This window comes from Lagenorhynchus albirostris, chromosome X (assembly GCF_949774975.1).
Source record: "Lagenorhynchus albirostris chromosome X, mLagAlb1.1, whole genome shotgun sequence".
In the NCBI taxonomy this organism is placed as follows: domain Eukaryota; kingdom Metazoa; phylum Chordata; class Mammalia; order Artiodactyla; family Delphinidae; genus Lagenorhynchus; species Lagenorhynchus albirostris.
The window spans coordinates 111,851,343-111,874,317 of NC_083116.1; the positions used below are offsets into that span (position 1 = coordinate 111,851,343).

The following is a 22,975-nucleotide window of genomic DNA, read 5'->3' on the forward strand; positions in this document are numbered from 1 at the left end:
AAAGAAATTCACACCCAGACATATCGCAGCAGAATTACAGGGGTGGGGAAAGCACACAGAAGGGAAGAAAACTGATTACCTTCCAAGGAGCAATAGTTAGGTCAACAGCTGACTTCTCAATGGGAACAATGGAATCCAGAAAACAATATAATGAAAATAACTGCCAACCTAGTAGTCTATATCTAGGGTTTAAAACAGGCAGAGAATTAAAATATATGACAACAGTAGCATTTAAGTTGGGGAGACTAATCTATAGTCCTTACATTTTCTCAGAGAATATAAAAGTACCAATTAACATTTGACTTTGATAAGTTAAGAAACCACATTGTAATGTCCAGGGTAACCATTATTAAAACAGTAAAAGAAATTTCTTTTATTGGCAGACCAACAGAAGGGGAAAAGTGGAGTAGTAAAACACAACAAATCCAAATTAAAGCAATTAAATAGATGAAAGGTAAATATGCATCTAAATTTACTCAATAATCACTAAAAGTGGGAAAACCAGATCTTATGTGCCCAAGAATGTGATGCAATGTGAAGCACACAGCACCACCTATTAAGTATTCTTGCCAAAAAAATGAATATGAATCTAATCAAGGCTTCAGATCTAACTACCCATTTACAAGAAATAAGAGCAACAGAAGAACAAGTTAAATGACATCCAGAGGAAGCAACCAGCCAAATGTAGTCTGTGAGACATTCCATATAACAAACGACCTGATTTCTCTGAAAAATTAATTCCATAAAATCGGGTGGGTGAGTGGGTGAAGAACTTTTTTTTTTTTAATGGCTGTATACAACATTTGTTGTTTTTGCATTTGCTGCCAGGAATGCTTACCACAAGTTCAGGGTCAAGTTGTAGATAGTAATCTGTGACTCTCGAAGCATGAAGGTATCCACTCTTCCTGAGTCCATACCTGGACTCAGTCTCCACTTGGCTTGCCTGGGTTGGTTTAAGCTGTAAGCTAATTCAAACCTTTCTACACAAGCTGTGTATACATTCCACACACAGATCATCTATGACCCTGGTGGTGAAATCTGACAAGAACAACATAAAGTGGTTTATAGCACTTATTGATTTTAACTTGGCTAATGTCCCAAACTAGTTAGGAGATACGGCAGTACTCAGCAAACTTCTGTTATTTGAATAAGAGTCAATTAGGGAAATTTGGATATGGATTGGATAATATATGATAAGCAATTATTGTAAATGTTTCTACATCTGATGATGGTGTAGTAGTTATATTATTTTAATGCCATCTGTTTGAGAAGCATACTTGGGTATTTATCAGTGAAACTACATGATATCTAGGATTTGCTTTAAAACAATACAGCATAAAATGGGATGGGAGGTATAGATGAAAGGAGACTGGCAAGATAGTGATAATTATTGAATCTGGATAATGCGTAAGTGGGGGGCTATTATCCTATTCTGACTGCTTTTGTTTACGCTTGAAATTTTTTATAATAAAAATAAAGAAAATATACAGCAGGTTAGACAAGTATCAAATATATATCACTGATTACATTAAAACAATTACAGTTAACAAGACTAAAATTGTATTGAATTTTTAAAAATTTGCTTATATACTGCTTACAAGAGATTAATTTTAAAACATGAGGACACCATAAGTTTATAAGTAAAAATATTTTTTAAAAAGGAAAATGTTATGATACATTTGTAAGCACATAATAAGCCCCCAAACTTTATAGTATATGGGCATTGCAAAGAACCAAGAAAGCCAAGACACACTTGAAGAAGAATAAAATGGGTAGACTTGCCCTAAGAAATATAAGAATTATTCTTAAACTATATAAGTCATGGGACTGGTATCCAGAATACATAAAGAACTCTTTCAACTCAATAACAAAAAGACAGATAACCCAATTTAAAATGGGTGAAGGATTTAATAGACATTTCTCCAAAGAAGATATACAAATGGAAAGCAAGCATATGAAAAAATGTTCAACATCCTTAGTCATTAGGGAAACGCAAATCAAAACCACAATGAGATAAAATTTCACATCCATTAGGATGACTATAATCAAAAAGACAGTCAATAACAAGTGTTGGCAAGAATATAGAGAAATTGGCACCCTCATATGCTACTGATGGGAATGTGAACTCCTGCAGCTGCTTTGGAAAATAGTCTGGCAGTTGCTCACAATGTTAAACATAGAATTATCATATGACCCAGCAATTCCACTCCTAAGTATATATACCCAAGAGAAATGAAAATACACATACATGCAAAAACTTGTACACAAATGCTTATAACAGCATTATTCATAATAGCCAAAATGTAGTAAGTCAGAAAGAGAAAGACAAATACCATATGATATCACTTATATGTGGAATCTAAACTATAACATAAATGAACAAAACAGACTCACAGACATAGAGAACAGACTTGTGGTTGCCAAGGGGGAGGGAGGGTGGAGGGGATGGATTGCAAGTTTGGGATTAACAGATGCAAACTTATATATAGAATGGATAAACAACAAGGTCCTACTGTATAGCACAGGGAACTATATTCAGTATCCTGTGATAAACTATAATGGAAAAGAATATGAAAAAGAATGTATATATATGCATAACTGAATCACTTTGCTGTACAGCAGAAATTAACACATTGTAAATCAACTATACTTCAATAAAATTAAAAAAATAATAGCCCCAAAGTGGAACAACTCAAATGTCCATTAACTGATTAATGGATAAACAGAATGTTGTATATCCATACAATGGAATATTATTCTGTCATAAAAAAAGAATGAATTACTGACACATGCCACAATACGGATGACCCTTGAAAACATTATGCTAAATGAAAGAAGCCAGCCAAAAAGAGCACATGTCATATGATTCCATTTATTTGAAATGACCAGAATAGCAAATCTACAGACACTGAAAATGGACCACTGGTTGCCAGAGGCTGGGAGGAGAGGGGGACCAGAGAATAACTGCTAGTGGGTACAAGACTCCTTTTGGGGTGATGAAATATTCTAAACTTAGATCATGGTGATGGTTGCACAACTCTTTGATTATACTAAAAGCATGGAATTGTATATTTTAAATGGCTGGATTTTATAGTACGTGAATTATATCTTAAGATGTTTTTTAAAACTATAGTAATTCAAACAGTGTGGTAGAGTTGCAGAAAAAGACAAATGACAAATGGAACAAAACAGAGAACCCAGAAGCAGACCCACATATGTAGGAATATTTTCCATATTACAGAGTTGGCTCTGAAAATCAGTGGAGACAGTATTGGTTTTCAATAAAGAGCTGAACTTGTATCAATTCGAAATTGAAAAAACTTAAATTGGATGCCTAATTCATACATATCCTAAAACTGATTCTGTGGATTAAAGACTTAGTTGTGATGAGTCAAACTTTAAAGCTTTTCAAAGTAACGTCAGAGAGTATCTTCATTACTGTAGGAAAGGGAAGGCTTTCCTAAGACACATGAAGCACTAAACAAAATGAAAATATTTCAGTTTTAGTTCTTTAAGATGAAGACCTATGCTCATTAAACAAAACAATAGAAAGAGTAAAATGGCAAGCCACAGAGCAAGAGAAGATATTTGCAGGGATTGCTAAATGACACATAGCTGACAAAGGACTAATATCAAGAATATATAAAGAATGTGTATGGATCAACAAGGAAAAGGCAAACAATCCAACAGAAAAATGGGCAAGAAAAAATCCATACCGGCTTTCACAGAAGAGGTAACATGAATGATCAATAAGCATGTGAAAAGATGCTCAACATTATTCATATTTAGGGATATGTTAAAGCCTCAATGTAATTTTTTTTACACACACAAAGTTGGCAAGACTTAAAAGTCTGAAAATATGCTTTGGTGAGAAAGTGTAGCAATGGGACTTCTCATACACATTGTCACCAAAACTTAATATTTTCTTATTTTACTGGTGAGAGTGTAAATGGGTTCATTTTGAAACAAAGCTTGGCACTGCAGGTTAAATTTGAATAATGTGAGAAAAAATATTCAGAAATAATGGCAATGTCTGAGACAATAAATGCTCTCATTCTTGCTAGCTTAACAAGATTTATAACATACTGAGAAAGGATATGGGGAACTCTTATCCAGCACTATGTGCTAAGCATTTAATTAAGATCTTTTCACATGCTTCTTTATTTAAAGTTGAGGCAAAAGGTGTACCCAGACTGCTGTTATTTTATGGCAGGAAACTTCTGACTGAAGTTCCTCCTACTAGATAAAAATGACTCAGAAGCACTGTTAGTCCATGAGGACAAGCTACACATTTACAAACATTACCACTCTCTAGCTTCTTTCTTCAAGAGACATAGGTTTCAAACATTTAAAGTTTTCAGTACAATAATAATCACATGGTGGGATGTGGAATTAAAGAGATTCTTTCTTCTAGGCGCCATTTTATGACCATAAGACAAATCCAGAAGATCTTATATGTGAAAGATACGAATACTCACAGAAGCAAAATGCCAGTCAGAGAAGTAATAATTATACACATAATATATGGAAATTTCCTTCAGCTAAAGAAAGACTTGACCCATCAGCAAGAAAAGGCTCAATAAATAACTTCCAGACATGATTAAAACACCACACACACACACACACACACACACACACACAACTATATATATATAGATATAGATATATATATTGTAATGACATTTCTGAATTCCACAGATTTTTAAAAAACCATATAAACTTTAGGAAACAAAGGAAGAGGCAACATACACAAAAGAGAACCAGTGAAACAACATCTACTAACTGTGAAAAGTTTATACCTCCCAACTAAGGGACTGTGACCAAAAGTTTATACCTCCCAACTAAGATAGCATTTGTCTTAGTTGGGAAGGAAAAAGTAGATATTTTGGGGTAGTCAAGGCCTCAGAAAGAATATAATACACCCACATACCAGACATGAGGGAACAAACATTTGGTATGTGTCAATCAAATGACAATTTATTCAGCACAGAGATGTCAAATGGGGAAAGATGAATAAGAAACAACAGTAGCAATGAATCCTGCAATGTACACTTACATATAAATAGATTATGATAGCGTGACTGAGGATTTGTAATATAAGCGATAAAAAAGGATTTTTGAAATAGGAAACACGTATCAGACAAAACAGAATTCAAGATCAAACGTTAGAGAGGACAAAAATTGATGCTCTGTACAGTCATGAAGAAATGTCATGTATCTATGTAACAAAAATCTACAGATGCCAAATACGTAATGCAAAACTTGAAATACAAGGAAACTGAATAAAACACCAATATGATGGGAGATTTTAATATTTTTTCAGAAATTTAAAAAGGATATAAATAAGCAGGTCACTGAAAGAAAAATCCAAAGAAGATATACTGATGGCCAAGAGGCACATGAAAAGCTGCTCAACATCACTAATTATTAGAGAAATGCAAATCAAAACTACAATGAGGTATCACCTCACACCAGTTAGAATGGGCATCATCAGAAAATCTACAAGCAACAAATGCTGGAGAGGGTGTGGAGAAAAGGGAACCCTCTTGGCACTGTTGGTGGGAATGTAGATTGATACAGCCACTATGGAGAACAGTATGTAGGTTCCTTAAAAAACTAAAAAGAGAATTACCACATGACCCAGCAATCCCACTACTGGGCATATACCCAGAGAAAACCATAACTCACAAAGACACATGCACCCCAATGTTCACTGCAGCACTATTTACAGTAGCCATGTCATGGAAGCAACCTAAATGCCCACTGACGGATGAATGGATAAAGAAGATGTGGCGCATATATACAATGGAATATTACTCAGCCATAAAAAGGAATGAAACTGGGTCATTTGTAGAGACGTGGATAGACCTAGTGACTGTCATACAGAGTGAAGTCAGAAAGAGAAAAACAAATATCGTATATTAATGCATATACGTGGAATCTAGAAAAATGGTACAGTTGAACTGGTTTGCAAGGCAGCAACAGAGATACAGATGTAGAGAACAAATGCATGGACACCAAGGGGGGGAAGCAGCAGGGGTGGTGGTGGGATGAATTGGGAGATTGGGATTGACATGTATACACTAGTATGTATAAAATAGATAACTAATAAGAACCTGCTGTATAAAAAACAAATGAATAAAATAAAATTCAAAATAAATAATAAAAATCAGGTAGTCAAAAAGTAGCAAGAATATAGATTTGAAAATATAATCTATAAGCTCAATTTTATCTATAAATTTATATCAGTAATGGAAAAATATACATTATACTAATATGCCTGTATTCTATTCCCCCCCCCAAAAAATCTTATTATGCCTTGTCTAAAAAGAAAACTATAAAATTCCCAAAAATGTAGAGGATATACAGGCTATACTATGAACCCAAACCAATAAAACTAGAGATCAACACTAAAGAGATTAATAAAAAAAACTTTTACTACTCGGAAGTTAAACACTATTGTAAAGAAGAAATAAAAAGTGATATATAGAACTATCTAGAAAGCTATGAAAAAGAAAAATTCATATGTAATGGACATAGCTAAGATTGTACACCAGAGGAAATGCAGCTTTCAAGGAGTTCGTTTGAAAAGAAATGACAATAAATGAAGTATGAAACATAAGACATTTTAACTAGATAACAAAATAGGGGCTTCCCTGGTGGTGCAGTGGTTGAGAATCTGCCTGACAATGCAGGGGACATGGGTTCGAGCCCTGGTCTGGGAGGATCCCACATGCCACGGAGCAACTAGCCCCGTGAGCCACAATTACTGAGCCTGCGCGTCTGGAGCCTGTGCTCCGCAACGAGAGAGGCCGCGATAGTGAGAGGTCGGCGCACCGCGATGAAGAGTGGCCCCCGCTTGCCGCAACTAGAGAAAGCCCTCGCACAGTAACGAAGAGCCAACACAACCATAAATAAATAAATAAAATTAAAAAAAAAAAAATAAACAAGAAAATAGGAAAAAATTAATAACAATGCAAGAGGAAATTGATTAAATACAAAACCAAAAAATATAAAGAATAAATAAAATTAAGAGCTGTTTCTTTGATATTATCTATGAAACAGCCAAACCTATGGAAGCCTGTTTAAAGAAAACTGAGAGAAAAAATATACAACATTCAGGATGAGAAAGGAGGTATCACCAGAAATGCAAGAGAATAAAATAATTATGAGAACATTTTGTGCATCTTTATGGCAATAAATAGAAAATCTAGAAAAGTGGTTCTCAACCTTGGCCACACATTGTCATCACTTGGGCAACTTGGAAAATTACTGATGCCTAAGTCCCTCCCAGAGATTCTAATTTAGTTGGTCTGGGGTGTGGCCTGGGCACTGGGTAGGTCAAAGGCTGCCTCACGTGATTCTGATGTTCGATCAAAATTGAAAACCACTGAATTCTTAGAGGGCTTGGGCCATATGGTCCATGAACCAGCATCACCATCTCCAGGGAGCTTGCAAGAAATGCAGTATCTTGGACCCCACATCAAGCCCACGGAATCAGAATTAGCATTTTCACAACCTCCCCTAGGTGACGTGAATGCACATTAATGTTTGACTAGAAGAAATGGATGATTTCCAAGGGAAATATAGATACGAAAATTTATTTAAGAAGGAAAGCTGGTGGACCAATTAGTGTAGAAGAGGTCGTTAAAGTAAAAACTTACCATTTACAAAGAGGCATCAGACCCGAACGCTTTCACAACTGAGTTCTATCTAATCCTCAAAAGTCAGATAATGCCTCTGGTTTTTTTTTAATTCTTTTTTTTTTAATGCCCCTGGTTTTTAAACCATTCCAGATTATGGAAAAGTTTCCAAGTTTATCTTATGGACTTAGCTTTACATTGATAGTCAAACCTTGTACAAAACAAGAGAACACCAGAATTATGAACATAGATACAAAAATTCTAAATAAAATATGAGTCTATTTAAGCAACAATATATTTAAAGAACTGGGATTTCCCTGGTGGTCCAGTGGATAAGACTCCGTGCTCCCAGTGCAGGGGGCCCAGGTTCGATCTCTGGTCAGGGAACTAGATCCTACATGCCACAACCAAGACCTGGCACAGCCAAATAAATAAATTTATATATATATATATATATATATATATATATATACACACACACACACATACATATATATATATTTAAAGAACAATAAAAATTACCTAAGTAGCATGATTTTATCCTGGAAATGCAAATATGGTTTAACTTTAGAAAACCCATCCATGTAATTCAGTATACTTCATTACATCAACAAAATCAAGTAATTATATCAATAGGTCGCTAAAAGACATTTGATAACATTAATTAGTCATTCCTAATAAAATCTCTAAGTAAAATAATAGTGGAAGGAAACTAACCTTGGTAAACACTACTTTTCCAAAACCAACATTATACTAAGCGGTTAAGTGCTGAAATATTGCCATTAAAAGCAGGAGTTAAAACTAATACAATGTAATATGTCAATTATCTTAATTTAAAAATTTTAAAAAGGGAAAAAAAAGCAGGAGTAACAGAAATGCCTGCTATAATATATACTATTCAGCATTGTTTTAGAAGTTCTAGCTAACCTAAAATAGAAAATGGAAATAATTGACATCTTTTTGCAATATGACTGCACACACAGAAATTCAAAAGACTACTAAAGCGAATTAGAATTGGGAAGATTACGTGGTAAAGTAGCTGGGTCCATGAAAAGTATATAAAGATCAATAGATTTTTCTCTTCTCTAACAGTATCTAGGTTGACTATATTATGATGGGTACAATCTCTGGCCAAGTTTTTCACCTATTAAAGAGATAGAGCTTGGTCTACTTTCCCAAAGGGATGGATACGATATATTAAGTGACTTGCAAAGATGCATAATCTCATTTTTGTCAAAAAAATTTACATTCCTCCAAACGTCCTCTTGCTCTCTTTACGTATCTATCTTTGTACAGTTTTGTATGAGCATGAAGGGAAGGCATACAGTCTGTTAACTATGATTACCTCAAGGAAGTCAGCTTGAAGGAAGTGTAGGGATGAGATCATTAAGTTGTCTTTATACTTATTTTGTATTGTACAGCATGTTACAATAACGTATTTTACAACTGAAAAATCTAATAAAACTCAGTCAAGATATTTTTTAAAGGATAATAATGTTCTGGGTAATGGGATAAGAGGGGAAGGCATTTTACTTTCTTCTCTGTATCATCCTGAACTTTCCATATTCTCTCCAAAAAGAATGTGAATTAAAAAAAGTTTTAAGTCAAACAACAGTTTCAGAAATACTTGATGTCTGAAAATTGCTGAACATAGAATAGAATCAATGCTGTGGTTACAAGACACATAGAAGATTTATGTGTATGGACTAAGATTGGGAGAGAACAGAGATGAACAAGCCCCTTAATAAAGCAAAGTGGCATCGCAGATCATCATTTTTCCAAATTTTGTTATGAAAATATGCAATAAAAATAACTTGCAAGATTTCCATCTTTGTATAGTTAAATAAATTTGCCCTTTAGAAGTTGCTTTTTCTGAAGAAAAACTGAAGCATACTACCCTGGGAGAAACAGGAACTACACCTTTGAAAGTCTGTCACAACCACCACCTCGAGAGGAGGAAAACAGACACGAATATGCAAGGCCAAAGGTAAAGACCTCTGCTAGTGGACCAATGCCAGAGGGTAACCCAGAATTGGACTAACCCTTTTTTTTTTTTTTTTAATGAGAACGGCATAAGGGACCTCTCCTCTGCCTCCCCCGGGAGGGCTGGGGAGGATGCTGCAACCCTTCGATCCCGTTTGCTCCACTTCTCTGGTAGGAGACCAAGCAGTCTCTCTATAGCTCACAGAGGGTAAGGTGGGCCCCACACCTTTGTGACTGGCTGCATCAGTCAGGGCCTAGACTGGAAATCCATTTCCCTCCTAGGGAAATTCGGCCTCTGGGTCTCTCAATCCAGCTTTACTATATGAAGTCACACACCCAGTGGGTGGTTTCTTCTTATGTCTATTTTCAATGTGGTTAGAAACCAGAGAGGAGGACGGATGTGATTAGAACCTTCCAAACCCCATCAGATGGCTTTGGAATACCTCCCCTTATTTCAAAGTTCAGGCAAAAGGAAATGGGCTCTGCATTTAAAGCCAAACACAAGCATGAAGGAAAAGCAGAAATTGGCCTCTCTTGAAAAGTAAAATAATATAGGTCTAGTTAACTATTCCGTTTTCATCAATGTGTTTAGATATTTCTGTGGTAGTTCACATCATGAATGAATAAACGCCATCTAAAAGTCCTATGCAGGTTTTCTGTAGCCAACTATCCTAGTGGCTTTACAACACCAGCACGTCACTACAACGCCAAATCCCTTGTGTTCACCAATATCAGCAACACAAGTAACACAAGAGACCAAGAGAATAGGAAAAACCAAGTAAAGGAAAATAATTCTTGATTTTTTACTTTGACTTCAAACTTGGTTGACTAAGAATTTCCATCTCAGGGGCCATTAAAATGATTTTAAAGTCCGAGCAGGTGCAGATGCTATATCTACGTGCAACAGTGATACTTTCATTGGTGCTAGAAGTGCTGAACTACTGAAGTGGTCACATCACTTCCAGCTTATACCGTGTTGGGGATTTATTAACTGTGTGATTTAAGCCTCATGTCCATGTATGTGTGTGTGTGTGTATGCCTTGTCTATAGCCAACACTCCACTAGGGTAACTTAAAACAAAATAGGAATTTATTTACAATAGCAAAGATGTCAAAAATAACAGGAACAATATATAACAAATCCAAGAACTGTTTTATGAAAAAGGCAAACAATACATACACAAAAGATAAAACAAAATCCAAAAGGGCAAACTTAATTTTGACCTTATCTAAACAGCTGCAGAATGTGGCAAAATAGTTTTTCAGATATGAATTACTTAAGTAATGTTGGGCCAATTCAACACACACTTTTCAGTCCTCCTTTTTTACTTGGTGAATCTTCCTCCGAATTCTATTTACCTTTGGGGAATGTAACTTTGGGGAGGTCATACAAGATTTATGAAATACATACAGGCTATTTACATGTGTCCTAAAAGATATATGTATTGGCTGACAGGCTCACATTTCAAAAGGACTAAAGTGATATGAAAGTGAAGGTATAAACTGAGTCCCATTTCACCATCACTGCTTCCTTCTGGGGTTTGGGTGCGTGTGTGTGTGTGTGTATGTGTGTCTTGTCTACTACACAAAATGAATGCACCAGTAATTTTTTAAGTTCCTCAAGTGCTCTAAAACAGCGCTTCCCAAACTTGAGCATGCATCAGAGTCACTTGGAGGAGGTGTAAAGACACAGATCACTGGGTCCCACACCCAGTTTCTGATTCAGTGAGTCTGAGGTGGGGCTGAGAATTTGCATCTTTAACAAAGTCCAGGTGATTATAATGCTGCCGCTGCTGCCAGGCTTTGAAAACCACTGCCCTGAACTATCGCCCTTTCAAGATTTCAACTGGTCAAGCTTTTCCTTCCATGAATCCTAGAATTTGTGAGAAATAAAGGAAATTGTTAATACTGAGATTCCCAGAGTACTGAGCAGTACACTATCTGACTGGTTGGCATCACAGACCAGCAAGATGTTATCTGTCAGGTGTTTTACTACAATTAAGTTTTTCAGCATGGTGTGGTTTTGCCTTCTTTATGGCTCTGGACAGTGACATTCACCATGTTTTCTTGATCGTTTACCTCAAATTTTGATTATTTAGTGTTTCAACTATTAGGGAAACACTTGTTCCAACAGTTAAATAACTGTAGGATCTCATCTTTAAAAATCAAAGATGACTCAAATCTATTTCCTTATTTTCTTCTGAGTCCTGATAACTTTTACCTAACTTCCAATTTTTATTATAACAATGATCATTCTCTAGTATGTTAGCGTCTACTAAAGCCCTCCAAACTGGGCACAAAGGGGTAACTCTAGGGCAGGGCTTCTGCTGTGGGGCTGGGCTGTGGACTGATGCTGAAATAAGTGCTCTCAAAAACCACTTTATGCATGGGAAAATTTATCTCAGGGGAATTAGAGATGCTAATAAAACAAATCCTTTATGAAGATAAAAGAAAAAATGAATTTCAAGGACATGCTCATCAAAGGACTCACCAATCACCTCTTAACTTCTCTGAAATGTTACTTGCAAATTCGCAGCACTGAAATATTATTAGTATTTAAATCCAAGTCACAAAATTCAAAGCGATCAAGCATTTCGCATTCCACTGCTGCATATAAGGAATTAAGAAATGGGGAAATGAAAATAATCCACTGCTTTTGATGTTTATTAGGTTTACAAAAACTGTACATATTTTTTTCTTACGAAAAAGCATTAACTTAGTACTGGTATCAAATAGACTAAACATTAACAGGAAAATATTCTGATTTTTATTTTTGCACGTTATTGTCAAGTACACAATTACAATAATGTCACACATCCCTATATGATTTTCTTTTTATGTATTTTACCTTTTTTACAAAGTGTACAGAGGGAGGGACATACAATATTTAAGGATATTTCTACAGAACAATAACTTATATTATGTCCTTGTAAAAATCTGTACCTCTTTAAAACATTTAACTGAAACAACCATTTTTTTTTAGCTTTGCTAATCAAAATTGTTTTAAGAATTAAAACTAGGTTGTAACTAATGTCAGTTCATAACAATGACTACTGTTTTTTTTCTCTTTATACAGACAAATACACCTTACCATATTCACTTGACCAAACCCTTAAATACCTTTTAAAGGTTTCAATATTGTGCTTTAAAGAAAAGAACTGTGTATGATTCCAGACCATGTAAGAGAAATATAAAGTGTGTAAATTGTTGTGTTCTTTATCTTTCAGTTTATTTAAAAAAATATACATGACCAATTGATATTTTCTGTATTAATTTTTACGGATGTTTTAAAATCAATAAATTTCCAATTTCGTTTAATTGTTTTCTTTTACATTATTTCTGGGAAAAATAAAAATTAAGGGAGATTTTAAAGGTTCTCACAAAAAAACAGACAGAGCTTTCAATAGTACTGCAGGGCAATGAATCACACGATGGTTAAGTTACTCTACAAAAAAAAAAAGCACATTATGGGGGCCAAGAGGGCACAGGCATTCCCTATGCCTTGGCTTTGACTGGCATTCAGGATGGAGTTATACCAGCCTAAAGCACTTGATTCAGAACTGGACTAAATCAACCTAGCACTTCAGAGGCTTGCCACACACCAAATATTAGATTTCTCACCCTATAAATATAACTCTTGCATACAAATATCAACAGCAAAGAGAAAGATGAAAGCTAAAAACCTAATAGCACAAAGCGGATGGAACACCATGATGAACTGGCAAGGCAGCACAAGTGGGGAGAAAACTCCAAAATCTCCCATGATGTACCAGATACTCATGTGCCGATAGCCAATTTAAGGGATCCCAAAACCTGTTTTCAGTTCTCCAAGATTCATCTTAACATAACCAAATTCTAACTAACCAAGTTCACTTTATGAATTTATGACTCTGATTCAGAACTCTCTGTTAAAAAGTGTTAACTTTCAAAGAAAAACGAAACTGTGAAAGACTTGGTGACGTTCCAAATAAGGCCTCAGATTTTCCTCATGCACTTAAAACACACACCTTTATCTTCTAATCAAAGCCAGCTTGAGAGTTAAGGTTTTGAAAGGTTGCCAGCTGTAACGAAGAAGTAACAGAGCAGGCTGAACTTGCCCAGTGTAAGTCGTAATTAGCACCCATTCTGTGGTACATGGAGCAACTACTTCCTTAGTCCCCTCACTTGGGGACACAGAATCCCTTCATGGGCTTCTCAGAGAGAACTGAGGGAGTTATGTCTGGATTCTCATTAGCTTTTCTGAAAAATATAAAGGCATGGAGCTGAAGTTATATGAAAACATTCTATCTAGAAACATCTTAACTTCTATTTTTCAGTTACCAAAGATATTTAAAAGAAAATACCTTTACTCTTTAAAAATACTAGTGTCCTTATTTTCCTTCTAATTCTTCACCTGAGTAGTCTCTCCAAAGAGCATGATTTACCAAATGCTCTCTCATGCATCCCTGCATCTTTCATGTTATTGTAAATTTAATACTTTTCATTATAGATTTTCAACAACTACTACTTGGGGTTGTGTGTATAAATATGTAAAATAAGCAATACACACAGATACATGTTATATATATGTGCATATACATAAGTCAGGGTACATTTACATATATAAAGTTGCAAAAGATCCTACAAGCCACGAATTACCTCTAGGAGATTCCAAATGCAGTCCTCATTAAGTCTCATCTGTAGCACACAACCATTCCAACACAAAGCAGCAAAGACAAAATACAACAGGATCAAGCAAAATTTTTCAATAAAGTTTTCTAAAAGTTTGCTATGCTGACAAAAGATGTAAATACTCCAAAGAAAGCACCCCCAAAAGTATATTTTGTCTGAACAAAACGAAAGGTAAACACAAACCCAGCCACTGCTCTTTACTCAGCGATGCCAGGGACACAAAAGCTCAAATGGAAACTTTCATTGTCATGTGGTCTGAAAATATTAAAACAAGATGAGTAAATGACTCCCATGTTAGGATAATTAGACCTGACCATAAAATCTCCCATTTATATTAGTAGATGTCTCTGACGATTTTATTGTGAGAAATTTATGGGAAAAAAAAATAAGTCAACATGAGTACTTTCAGAGTTACCAATCTAAAATTACCTTAAGTTAAATGGTCTTAGAAGAGTACCATCAAGGTAAGCAAGGTAAATATTTAAATAAATATAAAACTTCTAAGATAGAAAAACTCAGTATAGAATCAGGGATTACTTTATTAAAAGCTTGCTGCTGCAACTTGCTTGTTGCTGCAACTTGCTTGTTGCTGCAACTTGCTTGCTGCTGCTTTTCCCCATTTATTAAACAAACTGAATAGAATTCAGAACACACTACTGAACAAATGGTAAAAAAAAAAAAAAGTCAACTAGAAGCAATAATTCTATTTGTACACAGCATAAATCAATATACAGTATTGTATGTGAACGAGACTGTGGCTTTAAAATGAATTTTCTGCTTCAAGGCCAACATCTCTACAAAAGTCTGTAGAAGTATTGTTAGGGCAGGCCAACTTCTTTATGATGTCGCATTATGTGCTGGTTCTTTTCTGAAGGTCTTCGGAACCCTTTCTTGCAGTACTCACAACGGTGGGGATAGTCTTTCGTATGAATGGAGATAACGTGCCGTTTAAAGCCTGAGGCATCTGTAGTGCTATACTCACAGTACTCACACTGATATACTTTTCTACCACTGTGCGTCTTCATATGCTTTTTAAGCTCATTCTGTTGCCTAAATCCCTTTCTACATCTCTTACACCTAAACGGAAGATCTTTTGTGTGAACTGAGAGAATATGGCGACTTAGAACGAATGGATCTGCAATCTTAAAGTCACAATGTCTACACTGGTGCATTTTTTTACCCTTGTGGGCAGCCACATGTTTCTTCAGTTCTGAAGGCCTGTGAAAGCCTTTATCACACATATCACACTTATGGGGGTAGTCCTTTGTGTGAACTGAAATTATGTGTCGTTTCAAATCGCTTGAGTTCGAACTCTTGTGGTCGCAGTGCAAACACTGGTGTGTTTTGCTTTCTTGGTGGATAAGAGCATGTTGCTGCACCTCTTTGGTATCTGAGAAAGTCAGAAGACAAATGTCACACTTGAATGGCATCTCTTTACTATGCTTAGTTTTTACATGCGTTTTCAAGTTAGAAGAGTCTGCAGACCTATATTCGCAGTACTGGCATTGGTACGGCTTCTCCCCAGTATGGATTCGCATGTGCTTTTTGAGCTCTGATGGGTGACGAAAACCTTTACCGCACTCCACACATATATGAGGAAAGTTCTTGCTGTGGACCGCCAAAAGGTGGCGATTCAACAACCCTTGTTCAGCTGTCTCATATTCACAGAATTTACACTTGTGCATTTTGTTGGCTCCTTTTTCCTTATGCACCATTTTGTGAGTAAACAAAGCCCCAGCGTGAGAGAAATGCTTCCCACATTCGTCGCATTCGATGGCCTTCTCTGCCTTGCTGGTCAGCTTGTGGCTCTCCAGGTGGTTGTGTAAACTTATCTTCTTGTTGGTAGTGTAATCACAGTCAGTACAGCGGTACTTCTTCTTGGTAAGGTGTTCAGGATGGTTTTTCATGTGCCTTTTCAAAAAACCTCTCGACTTAAACTTTTTCCCACAAATCATGCAAGGATAGACAGTCAAGGGATGTCCATCAGGGCCAATAATTATTGCTAAGGAAGGAAAAGAAAGGAGCATGAGTGATCAAACCAAGTTCTGTTTTGGTTTCTTCAAGAATTTAAAGCATGTGTTCTGAACATTATTGGGCAAGTACTCCTATGTTAGGCTATTTGCTACTTAGCATCATTCCTTTTACAATTTTTCAACATAAGAGATACAGCAGCCTCATCAAAAAGAGAACCTGGTCTGGAAACTCCATTCAGTATGACTGTACCAACCTCACTCCCTCCAGTTTAAAAAAAAATAAATGAATATATATGTAACTTCTACCAACTAGTGACTGCAGCTGTATCAACTGAGAAATTGGTGGGAAATTATTGATAAAAACAAAGTTTCATAATCACAGTTTCTGCTTTGGTTATTCTAACAATATAACTTATGTCAATTTAAATATGTCTACAGAATTTTAATATGCAAATCAGCATACAAGAATAGACAAGAATATGTCACAAGAACTGAAGTACTTGCCTTGCTGCTCTGTAAAGTATTCCTGCTTTATGCTGACATAATCAGATTCTTTAAATATATTTGGTTTTTAAAAAAAGTTAACGCTTCCAACATCTTTGAGGGATTTCTTCTCATATCCACATAAAAATCACCCGAGTTTTGAATTTTTTCATCCATGTTTTACCCGCTCCCCCTTTTTTCTTTTTTTAATCCAAGGAAATCATTCATGAATATCACTGAATTCTTAAAATTATATTTTCAAATTCAATACACAAAAGCTCTATGTGGTCTAGCAGCTAAAATGTCATCACAACACCTTTGGGGATACACACTAGAGTTTCATCTGAGAGCTCGCAAAGCACGCTGCGCTGTGGAACTCATGTGCCCTCACCTGTTTGGTACTGCCTGGAATCAGGTCTTCTCCTTTTCTTTGGTTTTTGTTTAGCCAGTCTGCCAAGCCCAGCAGACTCATCTATGTGCAAGAGGGCACTTGCAGTGCCATTCCGGTTTTCAATTCCATCAGAATTATTACCTAACAATGCGCATTAAAAAACAAAATTATACAGTATTATAAATTATAAAGAATTAGGGACTCTTTATTAACTATAACAACGAAAGTTAGCCATGATACTCATGAATGACAGAAATTCCCCATTCTAGGTAATGGGTTTTATGACCACATTTATTATGGCAAGACCATAGGAAATGCCTAGCTTCCAAATCTAAAAAACACATGTCAGCATTTTGCCCCATGGCCATGGACTCCCTTGTTGTCTCCCAAAATTGTAAAGTCATGGGCCACATATAATCAAGATGAAAAGTTTCAGCTTGAAAGCCTGTGTACTTCTTGCAGTACTTCCTTCTACGTAATATACACATGAAGGAAATTCCTGTTAAAAATAAAGACAAAAAGTAGACTTTATAATCTTCCTCTACTCTTATGCAAATCAAATAACCCTTACAGGGTACTGGTATTTCAGATTTCTGAAACCTAAGACCACAGAAACCGTTTTCAATCATGAATTCATGTTCAAGAACCAATTCAATCCCAAGAGCTGCAATGCAACTTACCGTAAGCTGCTGCCCATGCTATTGGCATGAAAGTTTTGATTTCATTGTCATCGATTTGCTGTTCATGTGCAGCAGCGGCTGCCGCTGCGGCAGCAGCATCCTCCTCTCCTACAATCACTTCCATATAAACTTCGTCTGCAATTTCTGCAACATCTGAGTAGAAAATTATAGAAACTTGTGTGACCAGGTTTACAGAGATCACAGGAAAAGATATTTTCACTTGAATTCAGTTAATAGACAAGTAGAAAGAAGGTTCACATGTTATATACCTAGAACATAGCTTTCACGTAGTAAGCACTCAATAAATATTTACTGAATGAATCTTACATTTCTTGGCTTTTCCCATAATGTGCTTTTTTAATAATCTTATTTTCCATATTCTTTTCCATTATGGTTTATTATAGGATACTGAATATAGTTCCTTAATTTGTTTTTAAAGCAACATTCTAAGCACACATAATAAGTCATTGATGTTTCCCTTGAAATACAGCAGAATAATAATCTCTACAATAATCCTACTTGTTTCCTTCAGATACTGGCCATATTTTTTTAAAAAAGAAAAAAAAATAGAGCTACAGGAACATAAAATTCTCTCCCACAAAAAGGCCACCTACTTACTTAAATCTTCATCTTCTTGCTGAGAGTCGTTGACAGTCATATAAACCATCTTTTCCCTTGGCACACGAATACTGCTATTTTGATCAAGTAGTTCAACTCCATGATCATTCTCAGGCTCACTCTCCACAATGTCTACAGTGCCACCTATCAGACAAGATGAAGGCTCCAAGAATTTATGTGAAGACTTCATTTCCACCTGTTTCACTTACTACATTTTACATACTTCTCTACTGCTATATTGGAACCCTTGCTTAAAATGTTATCTTCAGAAAAGATTACAAATATTCTCAGTCTAAACCACCAAAAAATAATTAGGTTGAAGTGTTTGATCAGGAGGTATACTATGCTGAAGGTTTCCTCTTACCTAAGTCATCCTCTCCAGGGTCAGCTTTAAAAATGTACACCTTGATGACTTCAGGGCAAGTGCCATCCACTTTACAAGGATCGATTTCCGACTCTGCATCCATGGTCATCCCAGAGGAACCATCGTGTTCTATTTTGCCAGCATCATCCACTAAAAAGGCAGGAAATACATGACAAATAATAATAGCAGACATTTAAATAAAAGTTACCATTTTCAAAAGCCCTTTTTACAAATATAATCTCTAACTTGATTCACATAAAATTGGATGATTTTACCTAAACAAGTACACACGCAGCACATGGTGAGAAATGTGGCTGACTGCTAAGCTAAAGCCAGGTCACAGAGGGCTTTGTACAACCAGGCAGAGGGGCTCATGCTTGACCCTGGTAGGCAGGAGGTTTTTCAGTCTGGTCAGGTGTCACAACCTCTCAGGGAACTTAAAAACACAGGCCCTCGCCAAGCAGTTCTACAGAATCAGAATTAGCAGGGGTGGGGCCTGATAGACAGATTTAAAGGAACCCTGCCCCAGGGATTCTGATCAGCAGTTTGAGAACTTCTGCTGTAGGTGGTGGGAGACTCTTAGGCAGAGCAGTGACAAGGTCAGATCACCATTTCTGCTACACCATGCTGGCCTTGAGAAAGGTGGATTCAAAGGGATCAAAACATAAAGCAGAGATATCAGTTTTGAGTCTATTGCAATAATGCAGGTAACAGGTGACAAGGCCTCAAAAATTAGGACAGAGGTAGTATGGATGGGGAAGAGGGCTACACTTGAGTCGTATCTTAGGACTGAAATCGCAGAACCTGGTGCCCAACTGAAAACTGAACATGACAAAAGGAGCCAAGGATAACCATGGGGTTTCTGATATGGGTGACTGAATGACTGGAGGAAGAAATGGAAGGAAATTACAGAAAGTATCTCTCTTCTGCATGTTTAATTAATTAACTTAAGGTCCAAGGGTAACATCCCTAAAAGCTCTAAGAGCCAGTACCTGTCCCTATCCCTCTGTGATCACAGAACTTTTTGCTTGTTTCTCGCAGAGTATACGATTCACTGTGTTGTCACTAGGGGTGTGTTGCCTCCATCTTTCCCACTGATAGAGCAGAATCTGTATTTTAATTATTCAGTCTTTTAAGACAGAGTCTGGTGATAGCAGACACTCAGAATACTGATGAATCAATGATTCAAGGAATGACTGAGATGTGAAGTCAGTTGCTCGATACTCAAATCTGAAAGCTGAAGGCTGACCCACAGATTTGGGAGCCATCGGTTCCATGTTAACTAAGCCTTGGGATCACAATGAGAAACTGCAGTGTGAGGAAAGAGTGGGCTAAGGATATCCTAGGGAATGTCATGGTTTAAGGGAGGGACAAGAAGAAGAGTTCACAAAGGAACCTGAGAAGGGAAAGCTGGACAGGTTGGTGGAAGGTCATAAAGGAAGCTAGGGAGTTAGAAGTTCCAAGAATCCTAGTAAGGCCCATGGCAATAATGCAGCATGCACCCAAGTCAAAGGGGAATGTCTGCACTGACAACAGTAACCTGGAAGTCACTGGTGTTCCTGCTGAAGAGCAGTGTAGTGAAGGCTATATAGGGTCAGATTAGAGGGGTTGAGGATTCAATGGAAGGTGTGAATTTCTTCAAAAAGTCCAATTTAAAAATGGAGAACAAAGGGTAGAAACTAGAATGCATTGCAGAATCAAGGACTTTTCTGTTTAATTGATTAAAAATACTCAAGCATGCTCAGTCTGTGAGAGAAAATACAATAAAAAGTGAGAGGCTGAAGCCAGAGAACCTGGTGAAATTTTGGGATCAAGATCTCAGAAGAACAGGGAGAAGATGAAACAAGGCATAAAGATGAAGGAATTTTCCTTAAATAGGAGGAGAAATACGCTATCCTTCTGGGACCTGAGAAGTTAAACATGGATGAGAATGAAGCTTATGTTGTGTTTAGAGAAGGGAAAGGAAGACTGTAATGCACAAAGTTGGAAGAATTCATGGCTGGTGGCTTCAACTGTGGATATGAAACAGGAGGTAAGGGCCTTGGTCACCAGTAAGAGAATGGCAGATGGGTTAAGAGCTTGAGAAGCTAGAGAAAATGAGCTGATCCAGGACAAGCTTACCGATATGAAGGTTCAAAGAGACCAGCTGGTTAAATTCTCTGTGGTTTTTAAGAACTAAGAGAGGTTCCCTGAACTGAATATAACTACCTAAATTCAAGTATCTTGACTATGCTTTATAAAAATGACTTGTACAGGGAAAGAATCGACATTATGTCCTTATTTCTGGCCTGATGTGTACTTACCCTTTTTCAAAGCTAAATATTTCTATGACATACCCAGCTGACAGGGCCACTGTTATTTTCTTAAAGGTGGCTTTGGAACTTCAAACTGAGATGCCATTAGAAGGCTGAAGATCTCACCAAACTAGCAGGAGAGTCCTGAATAAATCTGTACGTCTTCAGAGAACTCATCTCTGAATAGTTTGGTATTGTTGATGAAGCTTGGCCTCTTTTGGCAAGGTTTGTCAAAACTGATTCTAACATGTACTGGAAAATCAAATGTCCTTGTGTTTACAAAGAACAAAGTCAGGCTAGCTGTTTTTGCATATGTTGAGTTTGTTGGTACTCATAAGATAAAACCTCTGATGACCAAAATCCAATCATTGTGGAGCTTGCAAAATGTCACGCATTTACCTGTAACTTAGAGTAAGACATTTGTTTGCTTTCATACATGTGTGGGAAACACATCTGAAATATACAGACTTACCAAAGCCTAGCAAAGCTATTCTATTATTAGACAAAAGTAGAATTCACCTTCAGATTTTCACCTTGAGAATGTGTCCCACTAACTCAACCTATGAAATTATTCTGAATATGAAATATTACAGAAGTGATTTGTTTTTTTAAAAAAAAACATTTTGGTGGTCCTGTTAAGTACTAAAAATTTCACTGTGATTTTAAAGTTACCATTAAAAATGAATTTCTAAAAACAGACAAAGAAGGCTTTGATAAAACTGAGTCATCATACTTATGATTTCTGCATAAATGCCTTTTTCTAATGCTGTAATGAAGAACTAAAGCTTCAGAATAAGGCCTCTCCAAAATAGAAGAGCATAATTTCTAGAAATTAAGGCCACCTCTAATAATAACTACCATTTGCATAGCATTTTGCAATTTCCTTAGCATTTCTACGTACTTTTCAATTTCCTTAGCATTTCTATGTACTTTTCAATTTCCTTAGCATTTCTATGTACTTTTATTTCATTTGATTCTTACCTTTTCCAGATAAAGAAAGGAAAGCTCTGAGATGATACGTGATTTGCCCAGTCAGTAAATAAGTGAGGGGTGGGAGAGAGAGTGAAGAGGTACCTGTCTTTAGAACTCAGACCTCTATTTTCATCTTTTGATTTTTGAAGAAATATATGTTCACTGTATAAAATTTAGTATTAAAAAAATCACCAATAGCCTCACTAACCAGATATTGCATCATTAGGTAGTAAATTTTCTTCTCAGTTTTTTCTATTTAAAAAACGAAAATTGGCATCACAGTTTCCTCAAGCCTTATGTAATAATCATCTTTACATCTCATCTGGTATTTTAAACTTGAAAGCTGAAGAAAATTTGGTTTATCAACGATCTCATTAGCAATAGCAAAACTATAGCAAAATACAGGCGTACCATAATCTTAAGTTACATTTTCTCAGAACTTTGTAGAGATTGTTCCACTGTCTTCTAGCACTGAGTATTTCTGTGTGGATGTCCCTATAATACTTTATCCCCAAAGTTCACTAAACATCACTGTGATTATGACTTAGTGGTTTTATCATTCTGTTAACTTCTTGAAAGAAATATTCAATCTTTATTTCAGGAAAGTTCCTTGAAGAGTCCAATCTTTATTTCAGAAAAATTTCTTCCATTATAAATATTTTTCTAATTCATCAGTTATTCCCTTCTGGAATTTCACTTATGTGCATTTGTCTCCTTTATCTGTCTCCCATATCTATCCATCTTCTCCATAATCATTTATATCTTTTTTTAACCATTTCATTTTTGTGATTTTCTAAAGCCAGGTGTCCCTCTGCCCCCGGTTATATATACTGAGGCATATTTATGCTTATAGTTGTTTCTGTGGTAGCTTTTATCTTGATCATATTTTTACTTTTCAATTTAT

General features: G+C 36.2%; 1 protein-coding gene across 9 annotated transcripts in view; it reads right to left on the reverse strand.

The window, feature by feature from the left end:
• Window positions 1-10,693: 10,693 nt before the first annotated feature.
• Window positions 10,694-22,975, reverse strand: part of ZFX (zinc finger protein X-linked) — a 57,736-nt gene continuing 45,454 nt past the window's right edge. For 8 of the 9 annotated variants that reach the window (XM_060137482.1, XM_060137479.1, XM_060137481.1 and 5 more), the window contains 5 exons: window positions 18,806-18,955; window positions 18,442-18,585; window positions 17,824-17,976; window positions 17,144-17,284; window positions 10,694-16,298 (listed from right to left, as the gene is read on the reverse strand). In XM_060137482.1, the coding sequence (XP_059993465.1) occupies window positions 15,115-16,298; window positions 17,144-17,284; window positions 17,824-17,976; window positions 18,442-18,585; window positions 18,806-18,955 (1,772 nt within the window). In that variant the 3' untranslated portion in view covers window positions 10,694-15,114. The remainder of the gene's footprint in view (window positions 16,299-17,143; window positions 17,285-17,823; window positions 17,977-18,441; window positions 18,586-18,805; window positions 18,956-22,975) is intronic. The other variant, XM_060137488.1, reaches the window with a different exon arrangement.